The sequence below is a fragment of the Melospiza melodia genome, chromosome 18, assembly GCF_035770615.1.
Source record: "Melospiza melodia melodia isolate bMelMel2 chromosome 18, bMelMel2.pri, whole genome shotgun sequence".
NCBI classification, from domain to species: Eukaryota; Metazoa; Chordata; class Aves; order Passeriformes; family Passerellidae; genus Melospiza; species Melospiza melodia.
This window is the reverse complement of record NC_086211.1, coordinates 5,442,890-5,460,346: the sequence shown is the minus strand read 5'-3', so window position 1 is coordinate 5,460,346 and position 17,457 is coordinate 5,442,890. Positions and strand designations below refer to the sequence as shown.

Here is a 17,457-nt window from a genome sequence, read left to right as displayed (position 1 = left end):
ATCTTCAGATCTTCCTGTGTGCTCCCTGGGCTAGCTGAGGATCTGACAGCAGTAACTTTTCTCTGCCAGCTGCTGCCTTGGAAGAGAACTGTGCTGGGAACCACCTGAACTCATCTCACCAAGGAAAAGATGAGATAAAAATTGGTAAAGCAAAATCTTTTTTTCTCTCCCTCTTTCACAGAGGCCAAGAGAAAGTGAGAGAAGGGGGGAAAAAAAACAGGAGTAATTTGGTTGCTTTTCCTCCATCAGCCTGGTTTCACTCAAATGAGCCAAGAGCTGATCTGGGCCATCAAAGTCACCCAGCTCACAGGGGAGACCCTTCAGCTCCTCAGGTGCAGTAGCTGGGGGCTGCAGTTTGAGCTGGCATCAGCTGCTGCTGCATGTGGCCAGGCCTTGGTGAAAAAATCCTCTCCCAGCTAGGATGGCCTTCCAATAAAATGATAATTTGATCCCTCTGGAGACTGGAAAGCATGAAGGACCATTTGTTTTTAGAATCAAATTACAAAGCTGGAGAACTGGAAGACCTGCCCAGCTTGTGGCACACTGTGCCAGCAGTGGGGACCCCAGCAGAGGGGGCAAAGGTTGGCAGTGCTGCCAAGGGGAGCCAGGGCCTTGGTGCAGCCCTTGGAATCCTGCTGCACTGCTGCAGGGCTGCACTGCTGCAGGGCTGCACTGCTGCAGGGCTGCTCTGCAAGCAGCAGGAAGCCAGGATGCAGTGAGCAGCCCTGCCCTGCAGACTGTGTGCCCGATTCCTGCCATCAATGCTCTCTTCATTAACTCCCCTGGACTGACAGCACGAGGCACAGCTCTGTACAGCTGTGCTCTCCTGCTGCAAACAGTCCCTCAATAAATAAAAACGACAGTCCCAGTTATCATATGGTACACTGAGCTCCACCTGTGCTACAGGAGCTGCACATGGCATCATCAGGCAGCTCAGATGCCACTTCACTTACCCACACTTCTGCCATGGAAGGCTTTTATTGTGGGTGGGGCAAAACACAAACACACAGCACTAGCACTCTTTTGTTTGCTTCCAATTATATTAATTTCTTGCATCTATAAGATTTACTTATCCTCCCACAGATTATTCATGCCTGTAGCCCTGCAAAAGCATGTAGACTGAAATCCTTCACCCACTCAATATGCTGGAGAGCTTGCAGTAGATTTCCAAAGCCTGGATTTTTGTCTCCCTTCCCCAGCTAGTCTATTACTTATTGGATTCATTTAAATCCAGTTGTTTTTTTCTTTTGCAATCTTACTGGGTTGAAAAAAAGGTCTGAGGTGTAAGAGGACTCTTCTACTATAACTGTAAGCTGTTTTTCTATAATTAATAATGGTTCAAGATGGTCCAGGCACATTTGGGGCTAGAATGGTTATTATGGCTATGTTTGCCTGGCAATTCAGCATCTTATGACTACCCCTGTTAAGTCAACAAAATTCAAATTGTCTGTTGCTGAAATAATCCCTCACAACCTATTGCTGCACATACAACCCACAGACTCTGTATGATAAGACCAAATGACAGAGCTGGTTTTCTATTTCAGGGTAATTTGGTACAGGTTAAGTGAAACTCTAGAATCAAAGTTGTTCAAATATTAGTTCAAATATTCTCCCATGTAACAAGGCAAAAATCCATACAGATAACAGTGGAATGACAAGCAAAACCCTACAGCTTGTTCCTTTACTTTGCAAACCTGAAATGCATTATCTGGAGATCCACCATTTACCAGAGCACACATAGCAGAGGGCAGGCTGAGCAGAGGGTTCAAAGCTATCTGTCAATCCATTTGCAGTTCAAACCAGTGGTGAACTGCTCCAGCTGTTTTCCAGATCAAAAATATTATTGTCATTTTGCTATCTCTGCATGCTGAGGGTTATGTAACAAAAATGCACATGTCCCTCTGCCTGGAATGCAATTAATTTCCTCCCTCCCCACTGCGAGTGGTAAGTAACAATTCAGACAGTCTGGATGCTTCAGTTTTGAGCACAGGCAGGGATGCAACGCTGGATTAATTCCATGTGGTAACCCACTATTTGTAACATGCCAGTCTTCTGGAGTCTTACAGCCAGGGTATATTTTGTAGTTTGGAAAAAAATAAACATTATCTTCCTGTTTGTACATGACCTCTTTACTGTCTGTGGGGTACCCTGAGTGCTTTACTGCAGTTCTTTAGTTTAAGCACAGACTTTGCTTTATGCTGGAATTTTAAGTCTTCTTGTAAGTGTGCTAACTGGATGAAGGGATTGCTAAAAATCTGAAATCAGCCACTATACTTGCTGTACGCTTTGGTATGCAAAAATCAGTTATTGTACACTATTAACTTTAAAATAGTGGCAAAATCCCATCTTAATATACAAATATCCAAACATTCTGCAGGTGGGTGAATTCAGACTCTGTAATGCTTAACCACTCCATGGAATTTGCTTATATAAAGAGAGCAACTGGAAGTCCTTTGCCTAGAACAGAACACTCAAGAAACAAAACTTATTTTCTCAACCCAATCTTTTTTGGAATGTGCCTTTCATCTCTGTAAGTGCAGCTAAGCCCATGATATTTATATAACAATAAGATCTTCAGGACAGGAGCTGCCTTTCTATAAAATGTTTGCACCATACTTAACTCCTCTCTGCTGTTGCTGTAATAGAAACACAATGGGGTGATCAACTGTCCTCCAGGGTGTCAACTGAGATGAAACATTAACTTAGTGCTTGACTGCAGCAATTTCCTTTAATGTGTTATTGCTTGGTACAGCTTGCTCTGGGTTACTGGTTTACAGCTCACTTGTGTAGGCAGCACCTGCAGAGGTTTTACTGTTCTTACCTGGTTAAATAGGCCAGAGCTCGCTCACATCCCGATGGCTTTTTGGGCTCCACCTTTTTTATGGGGATTCCAGCTTCTCTCATCAGCTGTTTCTCCTTCTTCTTGCGCTCTTTTTTTAATTTTCTTTCCAGTTTCCTCTTCTCCTCTGGAGTAAGTTCTTCCTCTTCCTCTGCAATAAGCTCTTCCTCTTCTTTTGTAGCCTGAAATAATTAACATTTAAATGAAGTGTTTACCTTTCTATAGGAAAGTGAACAAAACATGAATAAATGTAATTAAAGGGCACAGGTAATATTTAATACCAGAAGGTTCAGGTTTCATACTTTTACTGGTCACTGTACTTTCCATCACCTCTCTGCTGTGCCAAACTCCCAAAACTGCAAATGCTGCACTCAGGATCTGTCAAACTGCCCTATAAATGTTGATGCTGCTCTGAGTACCACAGGAAACTTCCACCTATGTATTAAACACCATTTCTAACACTTCTTGTGCTGTTTGCTCTCCCACACTCAATGCTGAGGAGGGATGTGATCAGCAGAGGCTGTTTCACAGTGGATGGAGGGTTTGGATGATTTTTCAGCACACACACATTTCAGTGGGAGCAGTAAGGTTTCCTGAGGATCCTCAGTTTGTGTTTGCTGTGTAACCACACACTTCCCTGGACTGAGAGAACCTCTGTCTGCCATGCAGAGGCTTCATCTCAATTATGCCAAGGGCAAAGATGTGACAACTCCCTCCTTCATCCAAGATCTCTTGGAGATCCTGTAGCAGTCTTGAGGAAACATATGCACAATCTTCAATAGACATACACAGATACATATCTCACAAAGGTTGCTATTTCTTTAGGTTTGCAGACAGAACAGTTAATTATTCACATCTAAAACCATATTACCATAAATATATGCATCAGTATATCCCAAATGAAAATAAATATTTTACATACACATGAAGAGCTTTAAATAGTTTATCTGATTATAAACATTGTGTTTATCCTGCAAAATCCAGTGTGAGATTATGTTGTGTAGAAATAAAATGCTGCTCCAAAGCAAGATGAGATTCATTCCAGGCATTCCCAGATGTCTGAGGGAGGTAATTGCCAGGTATGGTCCTCTGCTAGAGCCTGGGACACCCATGGAGGCCAACTGGGTGAGAAGGAAATGCTCTTCCTATTCTTCCTGCTGCCCCCTCATCTGGTCAAAGAATCTGTAACTGGAACCTGAATGCACGAGAAGATCAACTGCTTTATGGCAAGAGTGGTTGAAAACACTTTATAAGTTCACAAATCCTTGGTGTTAAATTAATTTGTGTCAGTCAAGGGCTTTGAAACACAAATCCAGACACAGAGTTAATAATGTTATTCTTGCTGACATTCAACCAAAGAATGTTAAACAAAGCAATACCTGAACACAATCTTATTTGCCAAAGACTCCTGTTGGGGTTAAAACATTTGTTCAGTGTCAATTCACCTATCATCTAAGCTGACTCTGACTCATCTTTTCAACTTTGTGTTTTCACAGACTGAAGAAAGGTTAAGAAAGCAGAAATCAGAACCAATGGAAGTAGGACACTAAAGTGGAGTTGCTTTTTCTTGTTTAAAATACTTTTTAAGTACTTTTATGAAAAGGCCAGCATTCATTACAAACACATGCAAAAAGGCAACATATGTTGCATTAGTATAGAAGACATTTTATAGTTCATGCTGAGAACAAAATAATATTTAGGGTGAAGGTAGAATTGAATGTTACACAGGAAACAACGTTTTCATTTGAAAAGCCACCCTGGTACTTACTAAAATAACAATCCAGCCACACAAAGCCCTAGAAAACACTGAGGGTGGTCATTTATAAAGTGTTTGTAAAAGATTACTACAGCAGCTGTCCAACAGACGACACACTACAGTTAATCTTCTTTTAAAAATAATGTAATGAATTTGTTTACTTTTCTGTGAGTCATGAAGCTTTCAAATAAAGTGACTGTGGCACATCATTAGAGGCAGTCTGATAAAGAAGCCTCTGCTTCTTCATACTTACAGTAAATGCATATCTTGGTAACTTCCCTTCCCCCCCTCCCCACATTCCTCGCATTATCAAAAAGCTTTTTATCCTTCTCCCTGACCGCTCCATCAAAAACAAAACAAGTTGCTCCCTCTGTGTAGGTCCCAACGTAAATACCAAGCCCTAACAACGTTTGTTTCCAGCATGGATGGGCTGTGTGACACAAGAGCATTGTTCTCCTGCAGGGCTGTCCTGGCAGGAAAGGGTTGGGATTTACAGCTGGAGGCACCTCCTGCTGCCCCACAGCATCAGCCAGGGAAAATGGATCAATCAGCCTGGGACTCCCAGCACAGGTACTAACAGAGGCCTCAAACAACTTGCCCAGTTCCAAATATACTTTTATCCATCCATGTCAACTTGGTTAATTTAATAGGATGTGCCACAGTCTCTCCTAGACTGGTTTTTAATTTGAAAACCTGAGGTTTTATGCACTTCAGAAAATACCTACATTTGGTTCACTACATTTGGTATAGTCCCTACTGAAGCTGAGGGTGATCTTATCAGTGAGGGTAATTTAATAGCAATTTCTATTTACAAAAACCTTCCCCCAAACCTGGCAATTTGAAAGAAAACAAAACCAAACCTTCCACTAGAATTTAAATCCTAGCTGTATTTATTATTTATTAATCTATTGATGCTCCTCTCCTTTCCTTAAATCAACAGCCTGAGATTTTAATTTTGTTTTCCCCAAACCATTAGTGCGACTGTTCATCTGGAAGACGTTTGTGACCCATTTGGATTAAGAGTTTTAGTGTTATGTCATTATTTAAACTAAAAAACCCAACCAACAGGACTTAATTGTTTTGAGGTCATAAATATTCCAGGTTGTCTCCTTCTATATTTATAAAGTGACATCACAATTTGTAGTGCTACAATTTAGCCTTAACTACAACATTGTAAAGTCCCCATTTGAGCATGTGAGACACTTGTTTATTGACATGATAAATTTAAACCACATGCACACAGAAAAACAGCACTTGCTTATTTGCAAAGCCTGCTGAGAGCTACCACACCACCTTGGGTTGTGGGCTCATTAGATCTCAACCTAAACAAGGTCAGGCCAGGTCAGCACACTTGAATGAATGACATTCAGAGGAGAGCCAGTGTTTTCTTGTGATTAAGGAGGTGGGAGTCTTCCACTTGTAAACCTTCCAGAAGGCCTGAAAAGGTGCTAAAAGGGATATTGCCACTGGATGCCATTTTTTGAGTGAAAGGCAGACCCCAAATCTTTCACACTTATGCTCATAATAGCCCATGTCAGCTTTGCACAGGCACAGGGATATGAGCAAGCAAATTCCCAAAGTTTGTATCATACCACGTCCATCTGCTGGCAAAGTGCTGGGGGTGCCAACACACTGCCTTTCATCAATGCCAGTCTCCAACTTTCTGAACTGCGTGTAAATATAGCAATGTGCTCTAAATAGTCCAAGACATCTGACTCAAAATAGCTGCAGGCTTCAGCTGTAGCACTTTTAGATACCAGTTGAAGTTTTCCATCATTCTTTGTAATCTGGAAATATTGCACAAATTTGAAACATTTTATAAATGATCCTTAGAAGTGAGCTTACAGTCATAAATGGGGAGCCAGCTCACACAGACAGGAAGAGTTTAATACTATAAAGCAGCCCTGCTAAGCAATACAGAACAGAGAAATACAACTAGAACTGTAAGAAAAACCAGCAAAAATATGTACAGGTTCTCTTGAAGGTACCTGACCCTTTTTTTTTTGCTGCAATGAGAGTGGCAGAACCAAATAGGTGTTGTTTCTGAGGGCAGTTTTTGTATCTGCATAAAAGCTTCTACTCCCAGGGGACTATGAACTGCAATAGCTGAGCAAGCAGCACCAAGAAGGGAATAACAGCACTAATAACAGCAAACTAATTGTGTTGTGCTTCCACAGAGCACTAAGTGCATTTTTATATTTGCTTCCAGTTCTTGATGGCCTCACACTTAAGTAGAACTGAAGATATCTCCCAAAGACTTCTGCTTCTCCTCCTCAGTCCTTCAAAATTCCCACATTTGCACCCCTGGCTGTCCATAGCCAGCACAGAATAATGTTGGCAGAGTCAGAAACTCTGAGGAATTGCCACACTGAACAGAATCCCCATCTATGACATTCTGCCTTTGGGATTCGTCTCTGTAGGTCTGAACTTCCTGCCTGATCAGGGTTTTGGCTTTGCTGCCAAACCTATAGAAGGAACCACAAACCATTCCACAACACCAAATTCACTATTTATTAGAACCAGTGAATCCAGCTCCTCCAAAACCAATATCCTTTTATCCTTTTCTCCAGCACAGCACAAGAAGTCTGTACAACAACAAGGCAAGCAACAGCAGAAATTGAAAGAATTAAATAACAGTGACAAACATATAAAAAGGGCGTCAAATTTTTGAACTCCGGAGAGTTCAAAATGGAGGGGAAATGGATTATATGGCTTATTTCATAGTAGGAGCATTGTATCACCTTGTTTGTTCATGAAGCTCATGTTATTTCATAACTTTTAACATAGAGAATGTCAAAAGGGGCTTTGTTCACTGACCAAGAGCTATTGACACATCATGCAATGGCTTCTGCTTAGGAGCAGCCTTTTGCCCCCCAAATGCCCCGTGGACGACATCAGCATGCAAAACGTCCTGTTTCTGCCTCACACAATGCACATGAACCCAGATAAATAACTGGCCATCTGCCAGCCTAAAAACAAAAAGCGGAATCTATAAACACAGATCAAAACCCACAGAGAAGAAAGGCTGGCAGACCCTTAGACAAAAGGTTCATAAAAGAAAGATTGACAAATTATTTACTATCCAAGGCTGGCCAAAGGGTTGTGCTACAACTACAGCTAGAGAATTTGCATAAAACAGTTCAAGGCCATACTAAATTTAAATAATTATTTTCTACTATTTAGCATTCCATGAAAAGAAGAAGTATGACCAGAGAGGGCATTTGAAATTTCATTATTGTGCAGAAAGCGAATTTTAAATGAAAAGCAACACGCAGAAGTACTCTTTATACAACGTCTGTAGCACTTACAGAGGAAGACCTTTTATAAATTATATACTGCTCAAAGAAAAATACAACATTTTTGGTAAAAGCAAGGTGTTTGTAGAATCTCAACTCCTCACAACAAAAACAGTGGCGGTAATTTATATTAAATTGATTAGGAAAGCTTTCTGTAGATTCAACCCAGGCAGAGAAGCCTCAAACAAGTTCTGCAGGAAACCAGATTGAAGTAAGAACAGCCTTTTTATCTTTCTGTTCCAGGAAAGGATTCTTTTTGTGGTCATGTAAATGTTTGGATTTTGTTTGTTTTTTTAATAAAAAGCCTCCTTGTGTATACAGCTACAGTATCTCAGGAACACAAGAGATCAGGTAGCACCCTAAACTTGCAGCTGTAATTTAGAATAGATGCACCTTGATGAGCTTGAAACCTGGTTTAATTTACGACTGTGTGATCTTTGCATGTCTCAGATTTACAGCCAATTGTGAAGAGCATATAAAGTGTTATCATTAGCAACTGCTGAATAAGAAGAAATTGAACAATTTACTAAATTACATGAAAGCATTTACAGGCACACAGAATACACAACTTAAAGAATGCAGCTTGTTGAATTCCACTTTATAGACTGCTACTCCTATAAAGTACATACTCCTGCGCTCTGGCAGATTAAGTTCTGAGGCATAAATTAGGATCGTATTGTATTTCTCATTTTTCTCCACCAGTATCAGAGCCCTGAGTACAACAGAAATACTTGAGAACCACCACAACTGCAGACTCGGGGAATGCAGTTTTGCTTCATTTGCAGCTACAGTGCGGCCAGGAATTTTCACATATTTGCTGAAGGATTTTGCTTACTCCCTTACTCTTAATTAAACCGTGTTAAGCAATCAGGAGAACATGCAACTGAAAAAAAAAAAAAAAGAAAAAAAAAGGAACCCCCTCGGAAATCATTTGTATCCACATCCCTGTGGCTTACACTCAGCTCTTTTAACCCCTCCCCAGAAACGCAGAGGAATTTTAATAGAAGGAGCACGAGACTGTCGCAGCACTCGGCGCTTTCATTGCCACCAAAGTCACCCCCTTTAGTGGTGCTGACAATTTCTTCTGAGGCTTAAAAAGGCTTTGGGCTGTGAGAGGAGGTAGAAGCAGAGCAGAGGCTGTTTTGAAATCCTTGCTGGAGAATTAGAAAAAAAATAAATAAACCAACCCCAAACCACGAGCTCGATCTCCTCCAATGAAAGAGGTACCACAGGGTGTAGGCAGGTTGCCAGGCGAGCTCGGCAGCGTGACCGCACTGCATTGAGTTTCTTTAATGAAAGCCAGGAAAGAACACATTACACAGTGTTTCTTCTGAGAGCCAGCGAGCCTCCAGTGATTGAAATCAATAAAAACAGTCGGCAAGGGGCCCAGTGGGGGAAGAGAGAAATCTCCACTACAGCATTCAGTTTGCTTTCCACTTTCTCCCTCCCCCTCTAAAGTTAAACTCCGAAGATCACCACGACAAGCTCCTTCGCTTCCAGCGCTGGGAAGACGCTGGTGGGGATTTAAAGGAAGCGAGCGCTTTCCTTCGCCTCCCTGCCTTCGCTCTCCCCCCAGCGCGGAGGAAATGAAAGGCTTGTTCGGAATTTGAATCCCGCCTGGAAAAACTTCATTGGACAAGTGCATCGCTCTGCATTTCAGGAAAGGGATGGATTTTACGGTCAGAGAATGCTAAAAGGTGAGAGCGGGAAGCAAAGCAGGAATCCGATCCAGCCGGAGCCCACGAACAGGGTAGGATGTCCAAGCCGGCGGAGGGGACCTCTGGAGCTGCGGGACGGACTGCGAGCAAGTGCCTGAGATCATCCACATCCTGAGGCTCCTGGAACGCTGGGACACGTGACGGACACACCGACCCAGGTAAGCAGAACCTGCTTTTGACAATCCCCGTCCCGCGTCCGAAAGCGCAGAGACCCTTGTGCTCCAGCCCGCACAGTCTGCCCCACGTCCGCCCTCGTTAACCTCGGGCGACTTAACGCTAAGCTTGTCCCGTCTGAGAACCGTGTCAGGCCACTAATCCTCACTGAACTATAAACCGCGCACAAAAGACCTTTGTTTACCCGTTTTGTGTTGAATTTGCGAGCTGACAAGGTAGGACAGGGCCATTGCGTAAGAGCAGCCCCCCCAGGAGCTGCCGCTCCACGCGGGCCCGCTCGGAGCAGGGGAGCGCGGCTGACCCCGCACGCTGGAGCTGCCCGAGATCTGAGAGAGCGCCAGTAATGGATTTCTAATATGGTCCATATTTATCTATTTTATTTATGTATTTTAATCACCATAGCAGCCACATACAGAACATACTTGCACCGAGTTCCATGTGCTGCTCTGCACCGCGACTCGCAGCAGTGCATGCACGGGGGGCTAGGCTGATTGTTTTGTCAAAAAGAACTTGGCAATTAGTTGTTAACACAGCCAAGGGGGATTTCTGGCACATTATTTAGGAACGACCCAGGTTTATGCAGCACGTGTGTATTTGCCGTTACCCTAATGCAAACAGGCTTTTTCCCCAATAAAAATGGGGAAGGCACAGATAACAGCTGTAGATCACAACATTCTTCTCAAGTTTTTGGCCAACTTCAGATGATTTACGTAGACCTCAGTGAGACACAGAGAGTGAAATCAAAGCGTGCCTTCCGCAAGGCAAGCAAAACTAATGATAGCTCCATCTCTTCTCCAGCAGAGGCAGGAATTCACTGGGACAGATAATAAATAGGTGCCTGTGGAGCAAGAGCAACAGTGCTTGTCCCCCTCACGCTGGTCATCATGAGATGTTGACAGCAACACACATGCTCACTGCTGGAGAGGGACTGGATGCCTCCACTCCCACTTAAATGTTTCAGAACCTCTTTATCCACAGCCTGCAGGGCACAAAGTCTGAAGGTAGAGAGAAGAGACTCCAGCTCAGTACCAGCAGACAGAATGCAGGAATTTAGTACAGCAAGTGCAGATGTGCATCTGCAGGTGCAGTGTTGCTCTTTCCTTGGAAAACACACACTTTAAAGGGTCATTTTGTTATTTACATGTCACACAGAAACTGATGACTCACCCACTTAAAGGATGACCCGGAGAACACCACTATGACCAAAAGTAAATGCCATAAGTTGAAGCATGAACTGTTCTAATAAAGCTACAAAAATAGCTGAGGCAGTATTTAAATAGTAAGAAGTTTCTAGACTAATTTATTAATCCAGTTTTAAACTTTTCACACAAAATGATCACAAAATTACAGGTGAAGGTGTAATTAAAGAACAATAATTTACAACAAAAAAGCAAAGTTATGATTCATAATAGAATAGGATCCTACGTGGAGTTCTGGGCATACCCACAGACCCACAATTCATTTTGCAGAGTCAGTTCCCTGTTTTGCCTCCCCTGCACAGATCCTTTGCAGAAATGACAGCACCTTCATAGCTCAGGAATCACAGCAATCATTCCCACACCAATCAACAAGTCTGCTTTGCGCTGCTCTTGGAGCTAAATTTATCCTTATGCAGAGGAACTCATTAAAGTCTTTATTTAACACTTCAGTCAAGGAAAGCTTAGGTAGGACTTACACAACACATACTGCTTGTACTGACATTGTCAAGCTCAAGTGATATTCCTCCCCATTACTCCCTCAGCAAAAATAGAATTATTACCTTTAAAATGTGGGATATTTCTGTTCACAGTGATGCATTTTTCAGAAGCCAAGTGGCACGAGTGACCACTGTTAATGGAATATCTTCTTTTCAAACACACAACATAGAAAGAAATGTATTTTCTCTATCAGAAGTTGTGATCAAATACAGATATTCTAGCAGTCCTACCAGGGTTTTTCAGGCCTGTCAATGTTGTTATAGCTGATTCTGTGCACAGTGACCTATCCTTCAGACTCTGCCTCTGGAAGAATCCCATGTTGCTTTGCTGAGTCGGGTACAAAAGAAAAGAACTATTGGGAACCAATTTCTCATGTTTCTACCAGTCTTGGAGGTCTCGTATCATCGGCAGTACTTTGTCCTCAATAATGAAACACATGTTCATCATAATCAGAGCTCCTAATAGCTCATGGCAATTGTCCTTACAGCAATGCGTGTTGGTAAAAGAGCTGTTTGAAAACAGTCCATAGGGTTTTGAAACAGTCAGAAAACTAGATGGAAGTATTTTAAATGTGGAAGGACAAACACTTTGTTTTAACATCCCCCATTTAAGTCCTTATGAAGGAAAATATCTGTGATTATAAAAACAAGTTAAATGGCCATTCAAAAAATGCTGAAATTCAGCATTAAAGGTGCAAACATGAGAGTCTGTTGAACACCTGGACAGCCTGTGTTCAGTGAAACAATATTCATGCCTGCTCTGGGGGGAAAAGAGTGTTGCCATCCCTTTCAAATGAACATGACCTGACACTTCTTGAATATGGTAAAGCTACAAGGTGTCTCCTTTCCTATTTATACCAGTGGTTCATGTTCACAGTGCTGGATTCACTCAGCTGAGTATATTTAGTTTGCTCAGCCTCAAATTGACAGCTTCTCTGTAATGTACCCATTCTGACTTAAAAATGGAACATAATTAACATACAGCTGGAGAAGGTACATTTTTGCTATTTATGGGAAAGATTAGTGAAGCTGAAGATTAAATATTAAGTAGAAAATAAATGGTTATTGATCCATAGGAAAGGTGGTTTTCCCTACAATTCAAACAGGAATCCTTGTATTTGACTTGGGAAGACATTTTTTGTTAAAAACAAGGTCAACAAAACCCATAAAAAACTGCATACTTCCTTAGTAACAAGTTGTCACTGTCTTCAGCTGCAGAATTAACAGGATGTATAGATACAGGGAATGAATGTCCTGGGACATACACACTACTCTCAAACCCTCCAGATTCTCTCAGACCTAACAGAACTTTTTTTCATCAATTTCTTAACAAAAACCAGCACCAGTTTTACTCAGTTATACCAAGATCTTCTTCAAACCCAAGCAAAATATTGCAGAATTTGTTTGATCCATACCTGCATTTATATACACTCAGCTGCACATGCACACGTAGGCAGGAACATGCAATTTTCAAATTGTGAGAACAAGACCCAAGACACTCAGGGAAATGGAGTGGGCAGGATTAATTTCTTTAGCAGAATGTGATCATTTCATGATTCAGTCACCTTAAAATAGACACCCACAGCAGCACTTGGAACATGAGCAGCCTCTCAACTGTCCTGCACCTTCATCCCGAGCATAAGGGATCAACAACCTCAGCACAGGTCTTGCCTCTTGGTTTGCTTTAAAATCAGCTAAATTGTTTGGGAGACAGAGAACTGGACCCTCAGTCTGGCTGTGAAAAGAGAGACACCTTTCACCCTAAGCAAAATAAGGAAGAAATGTGATGGGCATTACTGATTTTTGCATTTGACTTCCTGCCTAGTGATAACCAGAGACGGATGACTGAGATTGTGACAATTAATTTATGTGAAATGATCCTTTCTCTAAATATATATCAATTCCACTAGGAGACCTTTGAACACCTGCATGCAGAATTTGAAAATGTTTAAAGAAACAAGTACTATAAAACTGTATTTCAGGCACAGTTCAGTTGCCACTGAACATCCTGCTTTAAGAAGTTCTTTCTCAAGGGCAATGGTAAAGGAGGAATGTTTTTAAGAGCTGGCATGAATTACACAATCAAACTTTCCTTCAGGTCTGCGTGCTGCTCTTCAAATCCCCATGAGCAAGTGCAAGTGGTACTTCACATGACTGGCAGGGAGAAAGAATTTGAATTTGTTTGTAAGTTTAAAATGGTCTCCTGAAAGTTCCTTAAGAAGATTCCATCCATAATTTTGAAAGTCTTTGAAAATAAAGTCTAACACATTCAAAAATCCTATTTATTTAGCAATGCTCTCCATGCTTTCTGGTAACTATACATCTGTGAGAACAACTTTTAAGCTCTCCAAATTTATCACACAGCTGAAAATACTGAAATGACATCTGGTTTTTATAGCATCAGGTGTGCCTTCATTATGCGTTCGTGAGGCAGAGCAGTAAATTGAAAAACAATTATGATTTAAGAAGCTAAATTAAAACCTGTTGACTGTTTAGTAAAAATGCTCCATAAAACCTGTTTGTATTCCAGCAGACCCCACTGAAAAGCATCATTGCAAAAGCAGCACAAAACAAGGCGTTGGTAGTGTTTGCTTATTTTGGAATTAAGGCATCTAGAAAATTATCCTAAAATAAAATTCTATTCATTTGCATTTCAATAATAAGTAGCTTAAGCATATTTATAAAATAAGTACTAGAATCTACATGGACAGAATTTACAACTCATGATAGTTTTAAAGCCAGGCTTTACCTGCTGAACTTATATTTTACATCTTTGATAAACCAAGTATAAACACAACAGGAAGCAACAGCTGCCCACGTAATTTCAAAGTTAAGTACAAAACAAAGTGGAAAACTACAGATGGCATAAGATGTGAAATACAAGAAAGCCTGGACTCGGCAACAGGAGGATTAAGTTTATCACATACCTGTTCTGTTATCACATAATTTTGCAGGGATCAAAAGAAAGTTTTAAGATAGGAACAACAAGGAACTTCTTCATGGCACACAGGGCAGCACAGGACTGGAGATGGCCATTAGAGAACACAGATGGTCAAAGGTAAATGTTTGAGTTGTTGCTGAACCAAGCGTCAACATTTCCATAGTGCACAGGGATAATGGCTACAGTGGGATTAGACTGCAGAGCTTTGGAAGTGAAGTAGTTTATGAAGTAGTTTATCTCCTTTTAAAAAGGAGAGCAAAGGAAGAGAGAGAGAAACAGCAAATGGAAGGTCCATCTCAAGGGAAATCCTGATCTTCAAAACAAAATTGTAAAAAATTAAGTAGTCTGGAAAAAAGCCAAGATGTCATAATTCATTGTTGAATGGCAACAGAAAAGCTTTGTATTTCTTTTTGTAATTGCAAACAATAAAATATACTTCGAAACAGAAAAATTAAACTAAAATGAAAATATTCTGCCTTAATGAGAAACATTCCATTATTGTGAATGTGAAATGAGCAAGCAGATATGATACTTCTCTGTTGAAGACTGAAGTAAAAGTCAATATGTTTCCTAAAACATGTTAAGTAAAATTACAGTCTCCAAAGGAGAAAAAAAAATTAGGTTTCACAAAGAAATTTCCTTATCTTTTCTTTTTTTTTTAAACTTTCTTTTAAAAATAATGCTTTCCCTTGCATTACTGGGAGCTAAAATTGTACTGGAAGGTCATAAGGTGGAAAATGGAGATAAGATCTCCTGCCAGGGATGCAGGAAGCATGGTTACTGAAATGTGAAGTCAAGGACAACAGGGATCTCTGGAAAAATTAGGGAAGCCAGGAAAATCAGAACCTGTTTTTCTATTAAGATAGCAAAGACAAAACATTGAACTTCCTGCACAGATTCTTCCAGATTCACTGAGTGACCTCTTCAGTTATTTAAGGCTTTCATAAAATCTGTCATTGAACCTTAAAAACTTCTGACTCCAAAAATTCCAAAGCAGTTTTGAAGCACTGGCTTATCTCCCACTGTTCATGACCAACCAAGCATCCAGGAACAGTAAGTGGTGAAAATTCATGATAGAATCCTACTTTCAAGTTACAGAAAGTTGTCACAGCCGCATTTATATAACTTAAGTACTTCATTACTTAAGTCTGCCATACCTTATGAACAACAGGAATAGAAAATTTGAAATAAATACAAAGAATGCATGAAACAGGGTCAGCAGCAAGGCCAGGAGAGATTGAGGTTGTGCAGAATGATGATAGACCTGGGCCCTACAGCTTCCACACAATGGAAAGCTGAGCTTAGCCACCAAAGGAATTCTGCAGCAGAGGAACAGTGAGCAAAGCTCCAAGCAGTAGGTAATAAAAAACTGCATAACATTTTTCAACTAGCTTGTAGTTATTTTAGGGCATCTGAGAGTTTAGAAAGGTACCACACCATGGTTTAACTACTGTAATTAACATAATTAACAGTTCTGGTCTATGCTTTCTAATGTTTAGGTGCATGATTGAATTCTAGTTGCAGTCAGGGTTTCTAAATTTCAAGTGTTTTTAAGCATCAGCAGAACATTCTATTACTGCATTGCTGGCTAGGTTTGGCCAAGGGTGAGATGTTGTGGTTAGCAATATCTGATCTGAGATGCAATTTCATAATTACTTCAAGGATTCCTGCTGCTCTAAAGAAGGCAGTGGGAATTATCTGAACAACCAGAAAAAGAACAACAGTGATATAAACTGAGAATTCAAACAGCACCCAAAATGGAGAGAAATGCATAAACTCTGCATACAGGAGGCCCTCACTGGCAAAATATATAGAATGTTCTTAAGCTGACAGTTTTATAACTCTAAATGGTTTCGCAAATGAAATCCAAACAAAAGAGCAGAGATGTACTCTAAATCACTCAGCAATTGCTAGTTAGAGAAACCAGCAACCACTAACTCCTGCAAACAAAAACAGTTGCCTTAGGAAAGCTTAATGAATGGGAAAGATGTCAGAGTTTTTGTTGTTCTTCTTTCAGCTTTATTTTTCTGTATTCCTGAATCTGTACACATAATGATTCGGTTCACCCTGACAAATACTGTATAACCAACTATCAGTCACAGCAACTTTTTATATGTTGAGAGCAGTCAGATACCAAGTGATAAAGCGAGTTCAGGCAGAGGGCATATGTTAAGCAGCTGTGAGTCCTTTACTCTGTCTGTAACCTAAAAGCTTAATGTCATTACACAGAGCTCTGATTTCTTCCTTGCCTGCCTTACACTAGAATACCCACATTATATGGAATAGAGATTATTGACTTAATGGAAGAGATAGAGCCACATAGTGACTGCAGAGGAACAAACAATGTGCTTATAAATTAGATGGAGCTTATTCTGCTCACAGTGAAAGATTACACACCCAAGTGCTGCTGTTTAGGCTCTAAAGAAAGCTTTACACTTATTAATATAAATCTCAGGTAATAGTTTTAGGAACAATTTAAACCTGCAGAAGTCAGTACTGCTGCCAAAAGACACATTTCCCATCTCCCACCTCTTCCTTGGCATAAGTGTTTGCAGAGTTTTGTAAAGCCATGTGGGCAAAAATTACCTCTCTGCCCCCTCACAAAGGTTACTTTATTACCAAATCAGTTTGTTAATTTGATTCACTGTGAACATTTCTGCCAGCAAAAGGAGGAGGTGACAGAAAGGTGGAAGCAAGTGGAGGTGCAGCTTGTGGGATCCCATTTTTTGCACCCTCTGGCTGAAGATGCCATTCCTTAAAATAAATGTGAAAGTGTAAAGTACGTAATATTGCTATGTGTATCCTACCTTTTACATACTGGGGTGATGAACTGCTGCTTGTCAACTCTCAAATTATCTCAGGTCATTTGGTATTTGTTGCTCTTTAGTAGCATCATGCATTGCTGTTTTGGGCTTTTAGTTATTTCCCTCTAATTTCAAAATTATGGTAGAGGTCTAGTGAAGGCAGAAAGCATCATTTTTGCTTCTACGGGCCTGAACTCAGGTGTTTCATTTTATTTAAAAAAATGTAAGTTTGA

General features: G+C 40.7%; 2 protein-coding genes across 5 annotated transcripts in view; one reads left to right on the top strand and one right to left on the bottom strand.

Moving 5' to 3' along the window:
* Positions 1-17,457, bottom strand: part of C18H7orf50 (chromosome 18 C7orf50 homolog) — a 119,766-nt gene that overhangs the window by 21,363 nt on the left and 80,946 nt on the right. The window contains exons 1-2 of one of the 4 annotated variants that reach the window (XM_063171808.1): positions 14,407-14,523; positions 2,822-3,021 (exon numbers count right to left, since the gene is read on the bottom strand). In XM_063171808.1, the coding sequence (XP_063027878.1) occupies positions 2,822-2,904 (83 nt within the window). In that variant the 5' untranslated portion in view covers positions 2,905-3,021; positions 14,407-14,523. Of the gene's footprint in view, positions 1-2,821; positions 3,022-9,078; positions 9,245-9,967; positions 10,098-14,406; positions 14,524-17,457 lie in introns of those variants that run through there. The other 3 variants (XM_063171807.1, XM_063171806.1, XM_063171805.1) reach the window with 3 other exon arrangements.
* Positions 9,627-17,457, top strand: part of GPR146 (G protein-coupled receptor 146) — a 48,349-nt gene continuing 40,518 nt past the window's right edge. The window contains exon 1 of the mRNA XM_063171800.1: positions 9,627-9,767. The gene's annotated coding sequence lies outside the window, so the exon portion shown is untranslated. The remainder of the gene's footprint in view (positions 9,768-17,457) is intronic.